Source organism: Glycine max, chromosome 15 (genome assembly GCF_000004515.6).
Source record: "Glycine max cultivar Williams 82 chromosome 15, Glycine_max_v4.0, whole genome shotgun sequence".
NCBI lineage: Eukaryota > Viridiplantae > Streptophyta > Magnoliopsida > Fabales > Fabaceae > Glycine > Glycine max.
Window position 1 is genome coordinate 20,874,085 of NC_038251.2, and position 17,090 is coordinate 20,891,174.

At 34.1% G+C, this 17,090-nt stretch overlaps 2 protein-coding genes across 4 annotated transcripts; one reads left to right on the forward strand and one right to left on the reverse strand.

Annotated features, from left to right (window-relative positions):
• Positions 1-340: 340 nt before the first annotated feature.
• Positions 341-1,899, forward strand: LOC100790137 (GABA transporter 1-like). The gene is made up of 4 exons (XM_003547506.1): positions 341-476; positions 583-713; positions 823-1,059; positions 1,885-1,899. Exons 1-4 carry the CDS (start codon positions 341-343, stop codon positions 1,897-1,899), a joined length of 519 nt encoding a protein of 172 aa, XP_003547554.1.
• A 56-nt stretch (positions 1,900-1,955) lies between these two features.
• LOC100787468 (phosphatidylglycerophosphate phosphatase PTPMT2) lies at positions 1,956-10,498 on the reverse strand. Of its 3 annotated transcripts, none has more exons than XM_041010118.1 (7): positions 9,978-10,498; positions 8,654-8,766; positions 7,607-7,732; positions 6,859-6,926; positions 3,607-4,014; positions 3,320-3,436; positions 1,956-3,104 (listed from the first exon to the last, which is right to left on the reverse strand). In XM_041010118.1, exons 5-7 carry the CDS (start codon positions 3,802-3,804, stop codon positions 2,985-2,987), a joined length of 435 nt encoding a protein of 144 aa, XP_040866052.1. In that variant the 5' UTR covers positions 3,805-4,014; positions 6,859-6,926; positions 7,607-7,732; positions 8,654-8,766; positions 9,978-10,498; the 3' UTR covers positions 1,956-2,984. The 3 variants fall into 3 exon arrangements, with proteins under 3 accessions (XP_040866052.1, XP_014622947.1, XP_040866053.1); XM_014767461.3 differs by having other exon boundaries at positions 1,956-2,234; positions 2,990-3,104; positions 3,607-6,926; XM_041010119.1 differs by having other exon boundaries at positions 6,859-6,934.
• Between the last annotated feature and the right edge of the window lie 6,592 nt (positions 10,499-17,090).

Genomic DNA, 17,090 nt, shown 5'->3' on the forward strand with positions numbered 1-17,090 from the left:
CTGTTGGCACTTGTTCTGCTCAATTTAAACCTACTTGTCCATATTTGTTAAATAATTCACATTTCTCTGGTAGTATGACTATGAGGTGAATAGTGTTTTTTTTCTAATATATAATCTGTACATCAGGGGATGTTAAGTTTAAATGTGATGTTAAACATATGTTTGATGGTAAGATTTTACATGGAAAGAAAAGAAAGTATAAAAAAAATAAGTTATATAATGTTTATAAAATGGACAACAAATTAGCATATTAAATATATATTAATATATTGATTTTAAGAGCTTTTCCTAATGGCATCCGCTACAGACAATTTACTTGTTGTCAAATCCAAATGGAACTATGAAGCTTTATGAGTTTGTAGTGATATTTGGATACTTCATGCTGATTTTGGCTCAAATGCCACATATTAATCTGGTGTCTTTGGTCATGTGCTTATCCTACGGTGCTTGTGCTACTGCAACTTCCATATATATTGGTATTTTCTTTCCCCTCATTAATAATCCAATTAACTAATTAGCACCTATGCTTGCAATTGAGTGCATTTTTTTTTCTGAATTTTCTCAAAATGTCTACTGAATCAGGAAAATCATCAAATGGGCCAGAAAAGTATTACTCTTTAATAGGTGACACAACAAATCGCTTATTTGGAATCTTTAATGCCATTCCCATCGTTGCCAACACTTATGGTTGCAGAATAGTTCCAGAAATTCAGGTTAGAAACAATCAAATGTGTTCACTCTAACATATAGAACTTGTTAATGCTACCCACGCCATCAAAGTATTTTAACTTCTAATTAGAAAAATACACATTTTTATTATAGGCAACGTTAGCACCCCCGGTAGAAGGGAAAATGCTCAAAGGACTATGTGTTTGTTATGTTGTAGTTGCATTGAGTTTCCTTAGCATAGCTATCTCTGGCTATTGGGCATTTGGATATCAAGCTGCAGGCCTTATTTTTAGCAACTTTGTAGATGATTACAGCAAGCCTTTGGCTCCCAAGTGGCTTATTTATTTGCCCAACATTTTCACAATAGCTCAATTATTAGCTAATGGTGTGGTAAATAACACCCTGATTCCCACTATAGTCTACAACATTAATTGCATGTTTAGATCACGGTATAGTTTGTGCACACCATACATTAGTTTAGAGAATGTACACTAAATTTAATACTCAATAATGTGTTTTTTTTATTATCTAAGTGCTGATAAATAGATAGGATAAAAAAATGAGTGGGCTTAATTGCGGGTTAAAAGCATAAAACAGTTGGCACTTCTTTTCTTTTTATCTTGAAATTTGTGGGCTTAATATTTAATTATATGTCCTTAATTGCTGTTTAAAAGCATATTTTTGTGCAATCTAAAAACTACATTGACAGTAGATCACTTTTACAGGTTTTGATCTTTTTTCGGTTCATGGGTCTTGGTACAATCCTTCCATGCTTTTTTCTCATGGAAAAATTTTAAATTTGTTTCAAAACTTTCTACATCGGTCGTAAAAGGACTGTTGTAGAACACATGGCAAACTACATTGGTCATAAAACGACCGTCGTAGAATACGTGACAAACAAAGTCGTTCCTGTAACAACACCGATGTAGAAAGCAGTGCTTTCTACATCAGTGTTGTCTCAGACACGACTTTGTTTATCTTGTGTTTCTAAGACGGTCCTTTTACGACCGTCGTAGAAATATCCACCTCTACAACGTCGTTACTTTCAAAGACGTGTGTCCCCCGTCTTTGAAAAGCGTTTTCCACCGTCTTTGAATTCTATTTTTCTAGTTGTGTAACAAACACCAAGGACAATGAGGAAGAAAAATAAAGTGGAGAGGCATTTTGGAATAAAATATGAAGTTAATTGTGAACCATATTCTCCATTAATACTAGCTTGATGCAACTTGATGCTCTTTCACAATCAGAATAGAAGTACAAATTCATGAAGCCAAATTATTCCAGAATAATATCTTCACCAAAACAAACTAACAATTAATATTTGCCAATTAAAAAAAATCACAAAAAGTAACAGTGGCAACAAAACTGACAAGCCATCTCACGTGGACCAGGTAAAAATCATTTTCCAAAAAGATGAATCTTTTTGGATTCAAATGAGCAGCGATCAAGTAAAAAGCCATAGCTCTTTCATAATCCTAGAGTGAAGTATAGACAAGTCCAAGGGTGTGATACGACTCATGCAATTTTGGTGCCAGCCTAATAACTTCATGCAACACAGCTTTAGCCTGCAAAAAGCCAACATAGCAAAGCAATCCATAATTAATCTGAAAAGCCTAAAACAGTGGCAAAATGTATAATACATATCAAGCGTAAACAGAAGCAAAAAAGCATTCAGAATCAGAAAAATTAAACCTGCTCTTATGCCATCTAGCATAGTTGAGATAATTAGAAAGGGGTAACGTTAGAAAGCGTTTCAATAAACAGGAATGCAACTTCCACCTAATGAGTTTCTGCTGGTGGCAAGTGGCAACAATATCTTTTTGAAAAGCAAGACACTGTAGTAGCCAGATCACAAATGAGTGAGGATGAATATTTCATCAATTTGATGAAGTTAGATTTCTTAACTATTATCAGAAAATAGGAAGATTTTGAGCAAAAAAACAGGGTTGATTAGAAAAAAGCATCCAAAAAGGTATGTCAAACAAACACATGCATTTAATAACCCAAGTTGCATTAGATGATCATATCCTTAAGGCACAAAGAGCCTAAACAAAGAAACATAATCATTTATCCTATCTCCTAAGGTACCTAATACTAGAAAACAATCCTCATAAAAGAAATGAATATAGTAAAATGACTTATTTAACCATCATTTTTTCCTTAACATAGAGAACTGTGACAGTAACTACTAGCAAACTCCAGTACTGTATCATGCTGTTATAAATAAACAGAGGATAATGTATCATGTTGTTATAAATAAATTTACAATAATGAACTTATATTCTAGTGCAGCAGCAGGTGTCATGAACTTATATTCAACCTGAAAAACATAAGTATGGAAAAACATAAGTATGCACAGCTCGATTGATATCCACGAAGGAGGGGGCATAGAGATAATCCCTGGTGGGAATCACCAAATGATCAATCCCGTGAGCCTGAAACAAATCAAGCAAAAAAACCAAGATATCATTAATGGTTATTTCTCCTAAAACAAATAGGCTAAATATATTGTGAAACTATTTTGCTTATATAGAAATTCATTATTCATGTATCAATTAAACACACAAACATCAGAGATTCGACATGTTTCCAGCTGCACACAAAATGTAAAAAATAAGCATTCTAAAAAAGGGAAGGGGATATGTCTTACCTGATACAACTGCACCAAGGTTTCGTAGGGCTCATTGAGAGTAATCACACCACCCACACCAACCTTATTCAAGTGAGGAACATCTTTGGGGAATGGAACAGTGCCCAGTAACAAAAACTATAAATAACAACAAACAAAATTTCAATAAAACCCCAATTACGATTCTCGCCTAACAATTATACAACAATTCAAAACAACAAAACCATGATTAATCAAGAACGAAAAAAAATAGGATTGTGTGTGTGTGTGTGTGTGTGTGTGAGAGAGAGAGAGAGAGAGAGCAAAACCTCGTCAATATGATCCCACCACCTAAACTCAACTTCAATCTGGTTACGAAGCACATTATACAAGAGTGTGGGGTAGAACAAGATCCAAGCACCTGCTCCAACCAACGCTCTCTTTGCATCAATGCTCACAATCTGCCTCTGACACTTCTCTTCCTCGTCCCTACTACACTCTCCATCATCCAATTCCTCAATCTTCATCACACACACCAAACTAAACCCTAATTTTGTTCAGTTGGAAACATGAAAAATTGAAGGGAATCGAAAAGCACGAGGGAGAGATCGTTGTTTCATACGCTAGCTTGGAAACCCTAGCTTCAGTTCGGAGGGGTTGGTGGTGTTGCGGCAGCATGAATGGTTGGACGACCGACGGTGGGGTCTCTGAGGTGTGCGGTGGCGCCGTGTGAGTAACTGAGAAAGGGAGTGATACAAGCTTTAGAGTTTGGAGGAAAGGAGTGGGGTGCGATGGGGTGGAGTGGTTGAGAGGGACGAGAACAAATAGGGTTAAGAATGTTCAAGAGCGCGAGAGGAAAACATGAGGTGCGCATTTTGTTTTTTTAATCCAAATGAATTAAGACAGTTTTTTTAAACAACCCGCCGTAATTTTAATTTTATACAACATTCTAAGACGGTTTTTACTAACCGTCTTAAAATGAATGTCGTAAAAAGCTTTTATTCTTACTATAATTACAAAAATGACACCGCACTACTTTCTACACCGGTTCCCAAACAACCGCCGTAGAGTCCCTGTCGTAAATTATTGTTTTTCTAGTAGTGTTTCTTTCTGTCTTGTAAGTAAGTTGGAGCCAAATGGAAAATTGGTAATGGACATGTGAATTTGTGCTTTTGTCTATGGTTTGGTTCAGGTGTAACTACGTCTTAGAATTCCGAAAAATTTAATTATATTTGCATTGTTATTGCCATTCATGAACAAAAAGGAAAAAAAAATAAAAAAATTAATAATTCTACATCGGTTATTAGGATAACCGATGTAGGATTGGTGGATATTCTACATCGGTTATTAGGAAAAGCGATGTAGAATGTTTTACCATGGGGTAGCATTCTAAGACATTTCACAGCTACAACCGATGTAGAATGTCGGACATTCTACACCGATTATTAGGACAACCAATGTAGAAATAAGACATTCTAAGACGGGTTTAGAGACCAACCCGTTTTAGAATAAGCACAATTCTACATTGGTTCGTCGCCACAACTGATGTAGAATAAGCACAATTCTACATTGTGCTCATTCTAAGACGGGTTGGTCTCTAAACCCATCTTTGAACCACGCCTTTCTAAGACGGTTGGTCAACCGATGTAGAAAGACGTAGGTGTTTCAACGACACCGGTTATAATGGCGCGTGATAACCGATGTAGAAAGACACTTTTAACTGATGTAGAAAGGTAATTTTGTAGTAGTGGATTTGTTAAATTTACAGATGATGACACTACCTTTGGTATACTTGGGCGTACCTATTGAAGCAAAACCAATGAGGGAGGAGATGTGGAGACCTATCATTGAAAAGTTCCAAAAGAGGTTGGTGGTTTGAAAGCATAAACATCTATCTTTTGCTAGAAGGGTTTGTCTCATAAATTTGATCCTTGCTTCTCTTCCTTTATTTTTTATTTCTTTTTTTAAGGTTCCAAAATGTATTGTTACTAAATTGATTAATATTCAAAGGAATTTCCTTTGGAGTTGTGAGGAGGGGAGGAGGAAGATAGCTTGGGTTAGTTGGAGGAAGACATGTCTTAGAAGTCATAGGGGCTTATGAGTTAAGGACATTAATTATTATTTTTTATGAAGCATTACTAGGAAAATGGAGGTGGAGTTTAAGTGGGGAGGGAGATTATCTTTGGAGATAGGTGTTGATATCAAAATATGGAAGTTGGAGAGATTTAGAGGTAAGTAGCTATAATATATTAACATCTATATGGTGGAGGGATCTAAAAAAAATGTGTAGCGGAGGGAATCCCACCAAGTGGTTGGAAGTGTGTATTCAAGGGAAGTAGGGGATGATAATAATATAACTTTTTGGAGAGATGTATGGGTAGAGAAGAGCTCTTTGAAAGACAAATATCCTAGGCCTTTTCTTCTTTTTGAACAACATGATGCAATGTTAAAGGACATGGGTTTGTGGGAGGAGGGAGTGTGGCAGTGGAGTCTTAGTGAGAGAAGACATTTCTTTATATGGGAAGAATGGGATATTAGGGATAGTCTAGAAGGTGACATAAATGCAATAGCTCCTATAGAGGGGAAGTGTGATGGATGGAGGTGGGAGGTAGAAAATTTAGGATTATACATGGCAAATTCATCATATTGTGTTATTCACAAGTTCATTGTTGATTCAATCGCAAATGAGTTTGAGATAGCATAGAAGTTAAAGGTGCCGTAAAAAAATCAGCACTTTGTATTGAGATTGTGTATGGATCAACTACCAATCATCAATAATTTTCAAAGAAGGAATGTGCTCCTAGGAGATGAAGCGACCTTATGCCAATTTTCCAAGGTGGGGGAAGAAACAACATGTCACTTCACTACTAGAAAATAGACTTTCTACATCGGTTATTGACGCCTTTCTACATCGGTTATCACGCGTCGTTGTAACCCAGAGTCTTTGAAACACAACGATGGTTAAATGACCGATGTTGAATGATGATCATTCTACATCGGTTGTCAGGACAACCGATGTAAAATGGTCATCATTTTACATCGGGTATGTACTGAACCGTCATAGATTCCTATCTCACGATGAAACATTCAACATCGGTCGTTCTAATAACCGATGTAGAATGATTGTTCTTCTACATCATTCTAATTCAGCTTTTGCTAATAACCGATGTAGAAGGGGTACTTTCTACATCATTTCTTTAGACAACCATCATAGCATCAGTTCAATTGAAAATTGTCAATATTTTGAAAACCAACCGATAAGACCATCAGTTCAATAATAAATATTTTAGCTGTGATTGAACCAATAATAATCAAATTAGTATTTTAAAAATTGATTTTCAGGTTCAAGTGATTACAACTGAGTATAACTAAGACCTTTGTAGAACTTATTAGTATGTTACTGTATGACATGGATGCGATTTCTCATGACAATATAAACTAATAATTCTTAAACATGTGTAGAGACTAGCACTTAATGTTTTCTCATATGGCTACTACAACTCACACCAGTGATAACACACGGGTGAATTTCCTCAAGAAGATAATGTAAAGGAATAAGAAAATACAAATTAGAGGGATACCTTCAGGGACAATGAAACTGTATGGGCAAGCTCAGGATCCTCCAAATAAAATTGCCTTGGCTATGATCCTGATTCACTTAAGTGTTGCAACAAGTGAAAAAATAAATACTAATACAAGCATTATGTGTAAAGAAACATAGGAAAATTCATCAACAAATGTAACAAATGAATCAGAAGATGTGTATAATAAATATTAACCATACAAAGCTAGGGTATGCATGGAGTACTAGAGGAGTAAGAGTGGATTATATCAAGACTCTAGATACATGGTAATTTTATTCCATGCCATTTCATTCCATCCCACTTAATTTGTAATTTATAATTGTTCTAATATTTGAGCCGGACAAAATTATCTCTATAAAAAGTATTAACTCTTGAAAAAAATAAACGTGCACAGTGCAGTAAATTTAGAAAGTATAAATGAGGGAAAACAAGTGAAGCATAATGATAGTGATTAATTTACTAACTTCTTTTGTATTCACATGCATGGCTATATGATAAAAATACAAAAAAGAATATTGAATATATATTGTTAAAGTAATTAAGTATATTTAATAATATACTCATATTTTTTTAACAGCTAATAATTAATATACTCCTATTAACACTCAATACATCCCATTTATTAAATTCATTTTTGTATCTTATATTTAACAACTACACAATTGACAAGAAATTTCATTTTTGCATCCCAAATCATGATAATGAAACAAAATGTACCCTGTGAATATAAGGAAAGTACGTTAACCTTTGTCAGTAATTCCACGTCCTCTGTTATAGCCTTCTTTTCATATCCCTTGTTTGTATATCCTGGTGGTGGAAATGGAAAGCAGCGCGACATTGCACAAAGTCCAGATATGTCTGGTGTATATTCCTTGTAAAATTGAATAATTAGGCCAAAATAAGCTTAAATGGTCCAAAGTTAAAATTGAAAGGAAGAGTGGAGGTGGCATCCATAGTTGATGGTTGGAGTTAAATATCTTTACCTTATTTAAATGGTCCAAAGTTAAAATTGAATACTACTACTAAATTGATTAATAATAAAAATTTAAAAATAATAATAATATAATAATAATAATAATAATAATAATAATTTATTTTATTAATTTATATGCTAGCATAAATTATAAATTAAAATATATGAATATAAATAGTGATATATATATATATATATATATATATATATATATATATTCGTGTATCTCTTATTCTAGTTATTTGTCAAAGTAATATTTTTGAAAAATAAATGAAAGGAAACAAAAATCATTTACAACTGGAAATGGTGATCTCTGTTATTATTATATTTATTTTTTTGGTATATAGTGGCATGAGTTGTGTGCTTGAAAAAGATTCTTGGAAGTGGCCATTCCTCACACTCTCTAGGAAGGTATTAGTGTTGAAGACTCTACAACTATATATTTAAACCTCTCTTACTTCGATCAACTCACAACCACTCTCTTTTATTCTTAGCTTTCCTTTCCAGTTCATACTTCATCCTATTATTACTTTCCCTCTTTGCATTCCAAATGGCCACTGTTGAGGTAATTATAAGATACACTAATCTCCATAGTTTTGTTTATCGATCCTCTATCTAGATTATGGAAACTAATCAACCATTTGTGAATAAGCTTGTTGATTTTAACGTTAAGGATGAGATGGGAATTGAAAGGAAGACGCATAGCAAACAAACAAACAAATCTTTAATTATATAAGAGTAAAAAATCAAGAATATTTTTTAGTTGCTCAAGAGGGACAAATACAGCAAACTAGAAGCAACAAGTAACACATCACATACCTCTTTCTGACTTGATCCCGGAGGAGTGCAAAGCAATGTCGGTGATGCTAGTGCCGAAAGAGTGGAGGTGACATCCATAGTTGATGGTTGGAGTTAGAATGTTGGAATTAAAACTGGAAAGAACCCAAGTGCAAGTAGAAGAAGAGTCTCAAAAGTCAAAACTCATTAATAAATAAAGCATCATCATTTGATGATCATTGCATTTGATGGCCTATATATTGTGATAACTCATGCTCATTTAAAGCACTTTCAGTTTTTGAAAGCTTACATTACATACATACGTGACTGTATCACGACACCACCCATAATAAATAAAGCAACTCAACAATTTAAAAGTGTCTGCTTCCATTAAAGCCTGAGGTTATTTCTTTTTCCCATATGAAAGCAACTTTCATTCTCATATGCTCATTTAAAATTGTTTGTTATCAAGTTTTTAGAAAGGGTAGTTTAGAAAAAAAAATATTTATTTTTAAATAAAATTAATACAACTAAATGCCAGTACTGATTCATTTTCTTAATTAATGTGTTTTTTTGTTTATATTTGTCTATTCGAAACAAGAGTATAAATTTTAAATCAATGGTTGTGGAGGAAGCCAAGAGCACTATGGGGACAAATGCAGAAGAAGAAAAGATGGTGATAGTAAGGTTTGGGGACTTGCAAACAATGAGAAAAGTGAGGACGAGGAAGAGATTATTAATGAAGAAGAAGCAAATGGTTGTGGCTGCAAAGGCAGAGAAGTCTGTTCCGGTGTCTCCGGCTGGTGGTCCTCAGTCTCTACCCTTGTTATGAGTACACACTTTTTTAACACTCTCCATGTTATGTTATTTTGCTGAGTCTTGGTAAATTTTAGTCAGCCTTAACAGCCCTTGACTTGTGCAGGGTATTCTTGATTATGTCCGAAAGTTAATTGTGAACAGGAAAACCACTTAATCACCCAACAGAAAATGGCAAGAAGTTTAAGAGAAAAAGATATTAACTGGAACTTCTGGTGTTTAACATTACAAATGGCATTACACACAGATTTAAAGAAATTATACAAAGGAATGAAAAAGAACATCAAAATTAACAAAACAAACCAAATAGTTATGATAATTAAAAATTTAGAATGTAAAGCATGCAACATATTTTGATTGTGATAAAATTGACAGAAGAAAGGCACTAGTTTGTCAATGGAATTGACAGAGAACACACGGGTTTGATCTGCATTTTTTCTGAGTTTACTACTACAAAAAAATTCACGTGTAAGATACTACATTGCTACAATTACTAGATCATTTTCATTTTGGATCTGATAGTAAAGATAGCTTGCAGGAATAAAAATACCTTCCATTTTTCCCAAAATCTTGTTTACTGCTCCAGCACACCCTTGACATGACATACCAACTTTGAGGACAACGGTCTGCAACCATAATGGAAAAATTCAGACTGAAGGAGCAGAGAAAAGCATTAAATAATCATCTTAACCCCCAACATCACAGATAACTTTTCTGTCCATGGCAGTGTTTCCAGCGAAATTTCAGTAAATAGTATACAAAAAAAAGAAGCATATAAGCAGGACACAATTTGAGAAATATGAATAATCATGGCTGCTAAGTCATGCTCCCGGTTTGCTCAGTGAAATGTGAACAATCAAAGACATAATCGATTGCAAAGGAATATGAATAAGCTGACTAGAACGACAGAAACCAAGAGCGTGAAGGGAACAAATGATTAAAAGATAGGGGATGTAAAACCAAGATGCCAAGATAATCATGGCTGCTAAGTCATGCTCCCGGTTTGCTCTATGAAGGACTAGAGCTACCTCCTTTTCCATGACAAAAAAAGATTATGACCCGTGTGCATGTTCTGCGGTTAATTGTCTAATAACAGAATTTCAAAGCTTAATTAAGCATCATGGTAATTATCTAGGTGTAACAAGGAGCCAAAACTGTATAATTGACACGTCCTAGCATTTATTTTGGATTGGCATGAGGAACATTGATTTTTTAAAGGGTGACCAGCAGCATGGGCCAGCTTTTTATAGTCTTATCTTGCTATATATTCCTATGTGTCCTTGAATAGCTAAGAGTCAAAAAGACGCACAGTGATTGTACTTTATGGGAATGGGTGATAGGTTTTACCAGCTGCGCCGTTGTTTTTCATGATTTAATTAGTTAATTATATGTGTAGTACTAGGTACATACTAATATTATACAAATACATACACGTGAGATAGTCCTCTTAGAGCACGGAATCTATTTAGACAAACTGACTCATATATACTAACTTTGCTTGAGAAAAGTGATAATATTTTGTTTCTCCTCAATTAATAAAATAATTCAAAATTTGAATCTTTATTTTAAATATAAAATAAATTATATTAACAATATATATATATATATATATATATATATATATATATATATATATATATATATATATATAGAGTGTATGTTTATAATTTCCGACCGATATTAATTATGGTTTTAGATGATAAATATTTTATATTAATATTATACTAAAAAAAAGACATATGTATCTATTTATTCATTATGAATTCTCATGAATATTAAAAATATTTTAATTTTTTTCTATTTCTCTTAAATCAAACATTTTTACTTATATTATATTTTCACTACTAGAAAATAGGCTTTTTAGAGAACTTACATGCAGGCAATGAACAATATAGAAGGAGAAACGAAACTCCAAAACATTGGTCCTTTAATTTAGAGAACTTACATGCAGGCAGTGAAGAACAATCCCATCTTTTTTACACAAGGCGCATTCTACAAAAAAATTGAACACAAATTCAATTATAAGAACTAGCTAAAAATAATAGTAAGAAATATAACTGCAGCTGAATTGTTTCTCTCGTGATCGACTTTGTCGCTTCTGAAATTAGACAAGCGTATAAAAACAGGCCTTTGAAATTATGCCACAATTAAAACAAAATGCATTGAAGTACTCACAGGCAGGGCTTTAATATATTCCAATATGTGAAGTCAGCTTCTTAAATCCTGATTCATTGTTGCATTTCCTTCAATAGGCCTCTGAAAAAAAATGGAATACAGGAGTAGCATTTAGCAATTATACACTATTTAAAAATAAAACACAAGTTCATGTAGGGAAAAATATTTAAAAAAAATAAGGAAAACGAGGACCTTTGTAAAGCTGGTGCTGGCATATTCATAAAGCTTTCTCGTGCTAGAGAAATATGACAAGGCCAACTTGTGCAGTGCAGAGGATTGCTAGCTCTTTGGCTTTCTTGATCATTTGGAGTGTCCTTGTTGCAGCTACTATTGTTTTCTTATAGTCTTTCTCCTGTTATTATTGAAAATAGAAATTGAAATCCAAAATTTCCAGTACATATGAATTTGAAAAGAAGAAAAAAATATTATAATTTTCCCAAATAAACAAACAAATATGTTATATTAAAAATTCATTTAATATGAAACATTTGAAAGAGGTTATTTGAGCTTGTAACAGTAACTTAATAATAATCTTCCTACATGCTGTTTCTTCTTCTACTTTTTTTTTGTGAATAATTAATATTCTTTCATGTATGTTTTTATTTAATAAATGCTTAATTAAGTTTACCACAAGAACTTGTATGGCCTGCAAGTTGCATTGAATTGTGAACAATTAAGTTAGAGTAGTAAAAGAATTGTGTACAAACAATTAGTCAGCAGAAGCGGTCATAAAGAGAATTTTATGGAAAATAAAGAAAATAATATCAATATATCATTTTTATCCTAATTAAAACATTTAAAGAGCACTGAGCTAATTCAAAGGAAATAGAGTCAAGGAAGGAGCCAACCTCTTTGAGCCTTTATTATCTACTACTGCCAGAGAAAATTGAATATTCAAAGTGAGACAGACATGGCAATATTAACAATTCTTTATTTTTGGCTCAAAAATTCAAGAATTGAAATTAGCCATTGCTATGGCATGAACCCCGTTTTTGGCAAGTAACATGATAATGCAAGTGAGTCCTTTAGCCAATATATACAAAATACTAAATGACTCTTATTATTACATGCCAACAATATTTAAATGTACAAAAGATGTGTACAGCTTATTTGTAAAAGTCAATACAGGGGGGAGGATGCTTGTTGAAGTGGAAGCTCAGTAGTAGCTGCAAATAGATTAATTGTAGCTGCCTGTAAACTCCTCTCTGACTCTCCAGCTTTTATGTGCCCAAGCAAAGGACCCTGCTCTTTCAACAATTATTGTAGGAGAAGAAACCTGCATATAATAATGATAATAATAATAAATCCAAAATGAATGCAAAATGCAAGGACTAAAAAAATATCATTTTCTGCAATTACAATCATAATGTTTTCATGAAAGGAAACTATTTCATACTCAAAGGATTTGCAGATTATGAAGTTTGGAAATGTCATTTGGCAAAAAACCCTTCAGACCTTGATTGTACCCTGGTGCTACCAATCTCTTAGCAAAATACAATGGCTTTGAATACCAACAGTACATCCACACAATCTCAAATCCAAAGAGCATGCAATCCCTAAATAAAAATGGAAATAAAAATTACAATAGTCGTTCTATCTAATAGATTTGAGATATACAACAATCTTTCGGTGTTGTACTTGACGAGATTTGAAATTAGGAGTTACTGAAAAAGTGGCCAGAGTAGATTTGTAAGATGCTTACGGTGTGGGTGGAAATAGCTTTGATGGTCGCAACTTGGATTGGGCAAATTCAGAAGATAAGGCTTATGGTGGTCGAAATCAACCACCGTGGCGGCGGAGCAGAGAGACTGAGGGAGCGAGGTCGAGCAAAGGCCCCAGAGTAAGAGTGCGGAGGGACCTCGATTAGGAGCCAAGGAGAAGAGAAAAAGGAAGGGGAAGAGACTGCGGAGTTCGTGTTAGGGTTGCATTGTTCCTAGCTGTGTTTTGTTTTTATTAATTCAGAGGGAAAAATAAAATAAATAAATAAATTTAAAATTTTATAACCTCCATCAAAGGTGGCTTTTAAAAAACGCAGTAGTTAGACCCACTAACAAAGACGGTTTTTATAAAACCGCCTTAGTAATGTTTACATCGAAGACGGTTTTATAAAAACCGTTGTAGTTATATTTAAAAAGTTTGCTTTATTTACAATAATGTCACCGTATCATTTACTACATCAGTTCCTTTATAACCGATGTAGATACGACGACGTAAAAAAGCCCTTTTGTAGTAGTGCTTGTATTTCGAGTGTTGCAAGATCGCAACATTTTGACGAATGCTTTTCTTAACCGGGTATTAATTTTGTTCTTCATTAGGTACCTTTACAAAATTTTTTACAACATCTGATTATGTTTGGTTCTCCAAAAGTAAACGAGATGTGGAGGAGCCTTTGTTGTGCCATAATGTGGAATTGTAGAAATAAATGCATATTAAGGAAGACAACTTTGATCACTGAAGGTTGATGGATGAGGAGTTTGGTCTTGGCTAAAGGGGCATTCCCGACATTTTGTGTTTTCATATGTGTAATGGTCAGAAAACACAACTTGTTTATTGGACCAATTATGATGTTTTAAAGCTATGTACTGCTACTAATAGAGTAGGTTTGATGCATTAATCTCGCTGCCAAAAACACTGCGTTTCTCCTCAACACCCTAACGACAATGTGCACGATTCCCTCAAGCTAGCACATTCTATGTCTACCCCTTTCATTCTTCATAGTCAATGCCACATAGGGAAGTTGAAAGTTTCCCTAAAGCTAACACCCTAGAAGTTTGGCGTTTGATTGGTTAAGGAAGGAATGGGAAAGGCATATCCCTCTTGCGGTAGCGACAACGAGGACGATGATGCCTAATATGTCCATGACCATGGTGGGCTTGCTTAAATGCATTATAAGGAGCTTGAGATCTATAAGGTTGCATGTTGACACAGGGAGTGCAGTGATGGGAAGTGCAACTTATGTGGAGGTTAGGAACTGGCCATAATTTACCCTGACAACGTTGTGGGTGGCCTTTTAGAGCAAGACCATGACATCATGGTCGAATGTGCGGAGGTTGATGGCAGGGAAATGGATAGGGTTGTAGTAGATGATGGTGATGACATGAAAGAAGTTTACGACGAAGGACGACAATGGCTATGCAAGGGGAAGAAAAAGCTATCCCAATGGTGGAATTTTGTCACGATCGATTTCATGGGTCACCAGTGATTGTTGCGTCATTGAAGCAGTCGTTGTTGTTGGTTTTTTGTTTGTAGGTTGTTGTGCCACTGTGGAGTTTTTGGTGGTCATCTATTTGGATTATTAAGGCACTGTTTGCTTTGAGGGTTTGGAGGGTGACCTCCATGGTTTTGGGATTTTGGGGAAGGGAAGATGAAGTTGGGGACTGTGGAAAGTTTGTGGGCGAGGGAATTTGACTATTTCAAGGGGTCGGGGAAGAAAGAAATGATGTGGAAAAGGCTTGTTGTAATGGTAGAATTGAAACTATTGATGCATGGCTGAAGATAAAGGGATGATGGTTGAAATTGGGTTGAGGGTGGTGAGTGATATTGAGGGTGGAAAATGGTTGTGTTTGTGGATAAAAATAAGGATGTGATTGCTGGTGAGATGTGGGATAATAGAAGGTATGGGGTTCCTGATGGAGGAAGTGTGGGTATGAGGAAAAAATTGATTGTTGTTGCCATTGTGGTAGAGTGGGAGGGGACTAAAAAGAGCCATGTTGGAACTGGGAAGAGAACAATGAGATTTGCAGGGGTGGTGGCTGAATTTAGTGAAAGTTGTATGATGGGTCATGGGACTGACCACTTGCTGCGGCGGCAATGGTTGGGTAGGGTAGTATAAATGACCATATGTGGTGGTTGCAGTGGACTGGTAGGCCGAGTAAGATGATGGAAGCACCATTTGACAGTTGAAACTACTTTACTTCTAAGAAAACACCATTAAAACAACAAATAAAAAAGCTAAAGAGAATAAGATAAAATTCTGATTTCATTTCAATTCCTTGAGAGGGTGCAAGTAATAACCTTAATGAATGATAATCATACATTCATCATCTAGTATTTTAGGAAGTTAAAATAAAACTAATGTCAAGATAATATCTAAGTCCTATAATAATTAAATCACCTAACTGGGCATTCTGAGGCTCATCCTATCATAAAAATCCCTTCCTCTGGTTGTTTTACCCTCTATGTTGAGGACATAATCCATCAAGTCAAACTTAGTCATCTTGAATGTCTTCATAAGGTATTCTTTGAATTCATGCATCATCTTCATATTGTTTCCAATGTAGATAAAATCATCTATATACAAGGATACAATCAAAATATCATGCTTACCATAGAGGTCTTGACGTATAATATTGGCTCAATATTTCTCCTCTTAAACCTTTGATTGGTGAAATATTGATAACATCTGTATTATACACTCGAGGACCTTGCTTGAGACTAGCACTGATGACAAATAGTAAGCTATAAAAGATGATGAAACCCTAGAAGTTGACAAATATTGTACGTATATGACAACCACACATACATTATGTAAGCTACAAAGTCTTCTATCAAATTTGACATAAATTAGATTAAGATAATTCATATTAAGTATTTTAATAAATTTTATATTATTTTATTATATTGTTTATTATTCGTCAAATAATGTATAAAATAATAAATTATTATGTAACTTGAGCCTTTATCTTTTATTGTTCTTCTGTTGGGTATTATATTTTTAACAAATAAAACGAATCCCAAGTCAAGTTTAGTTCAGAACAGCTAGCCGAAAGATTTCTAAGATACTTGCGGCCACAAAAGAGTTTGGTATATGACATAAAATCATGAAAAACTCAAGGTTGTTCGACTACACCAACATCAATTGAGCAAATTCAGTAAGTGACATGAAAAACACATCAAACTATACCTTCAGTATTAAATGAATAACCAAATTTAATCGCACTAAACCGAACGTAAAAAAAGTATCAACTGTTTTGAAAAAAAAAATCTAACAGAACCACTTTAAAAATAATTCATTTAACTTACCATTTTTATATAAAATAGCCCAGTTCAATTTTTTAAAAAAATTCAAATCCTACACAGTTATATAGAAACCCACCACTGCCACATCATTCTAGGCGAGAACCATTTAATGTTGGCTCCTAAGAAATCGAATTCGAATTATCATCATGAGCCAAAGCATTCGTCTCAACCCCCAAGGTCTCGCTCTTATTATCAGCATGATGAACGGGTAGCACAGGGCACGTTGGTCAAATCAATAGTCTCAAAGAGAAGCTGGTGGAAAAGTATTTATCCGATTCCTAAGAACATTTTCTTATCTGACATGACGAGAATAATTAATAATAATCGAATGATTAAAAATAATAAATGATTATTGAAATTAAAATATTTAAAAATTAAAATTAAAATTTAATATAATTATTAAATCTCTAAAAGATTTACTATATAAATTATATTTTAAAATATCTTAATTATTTATCGTTTATTTATC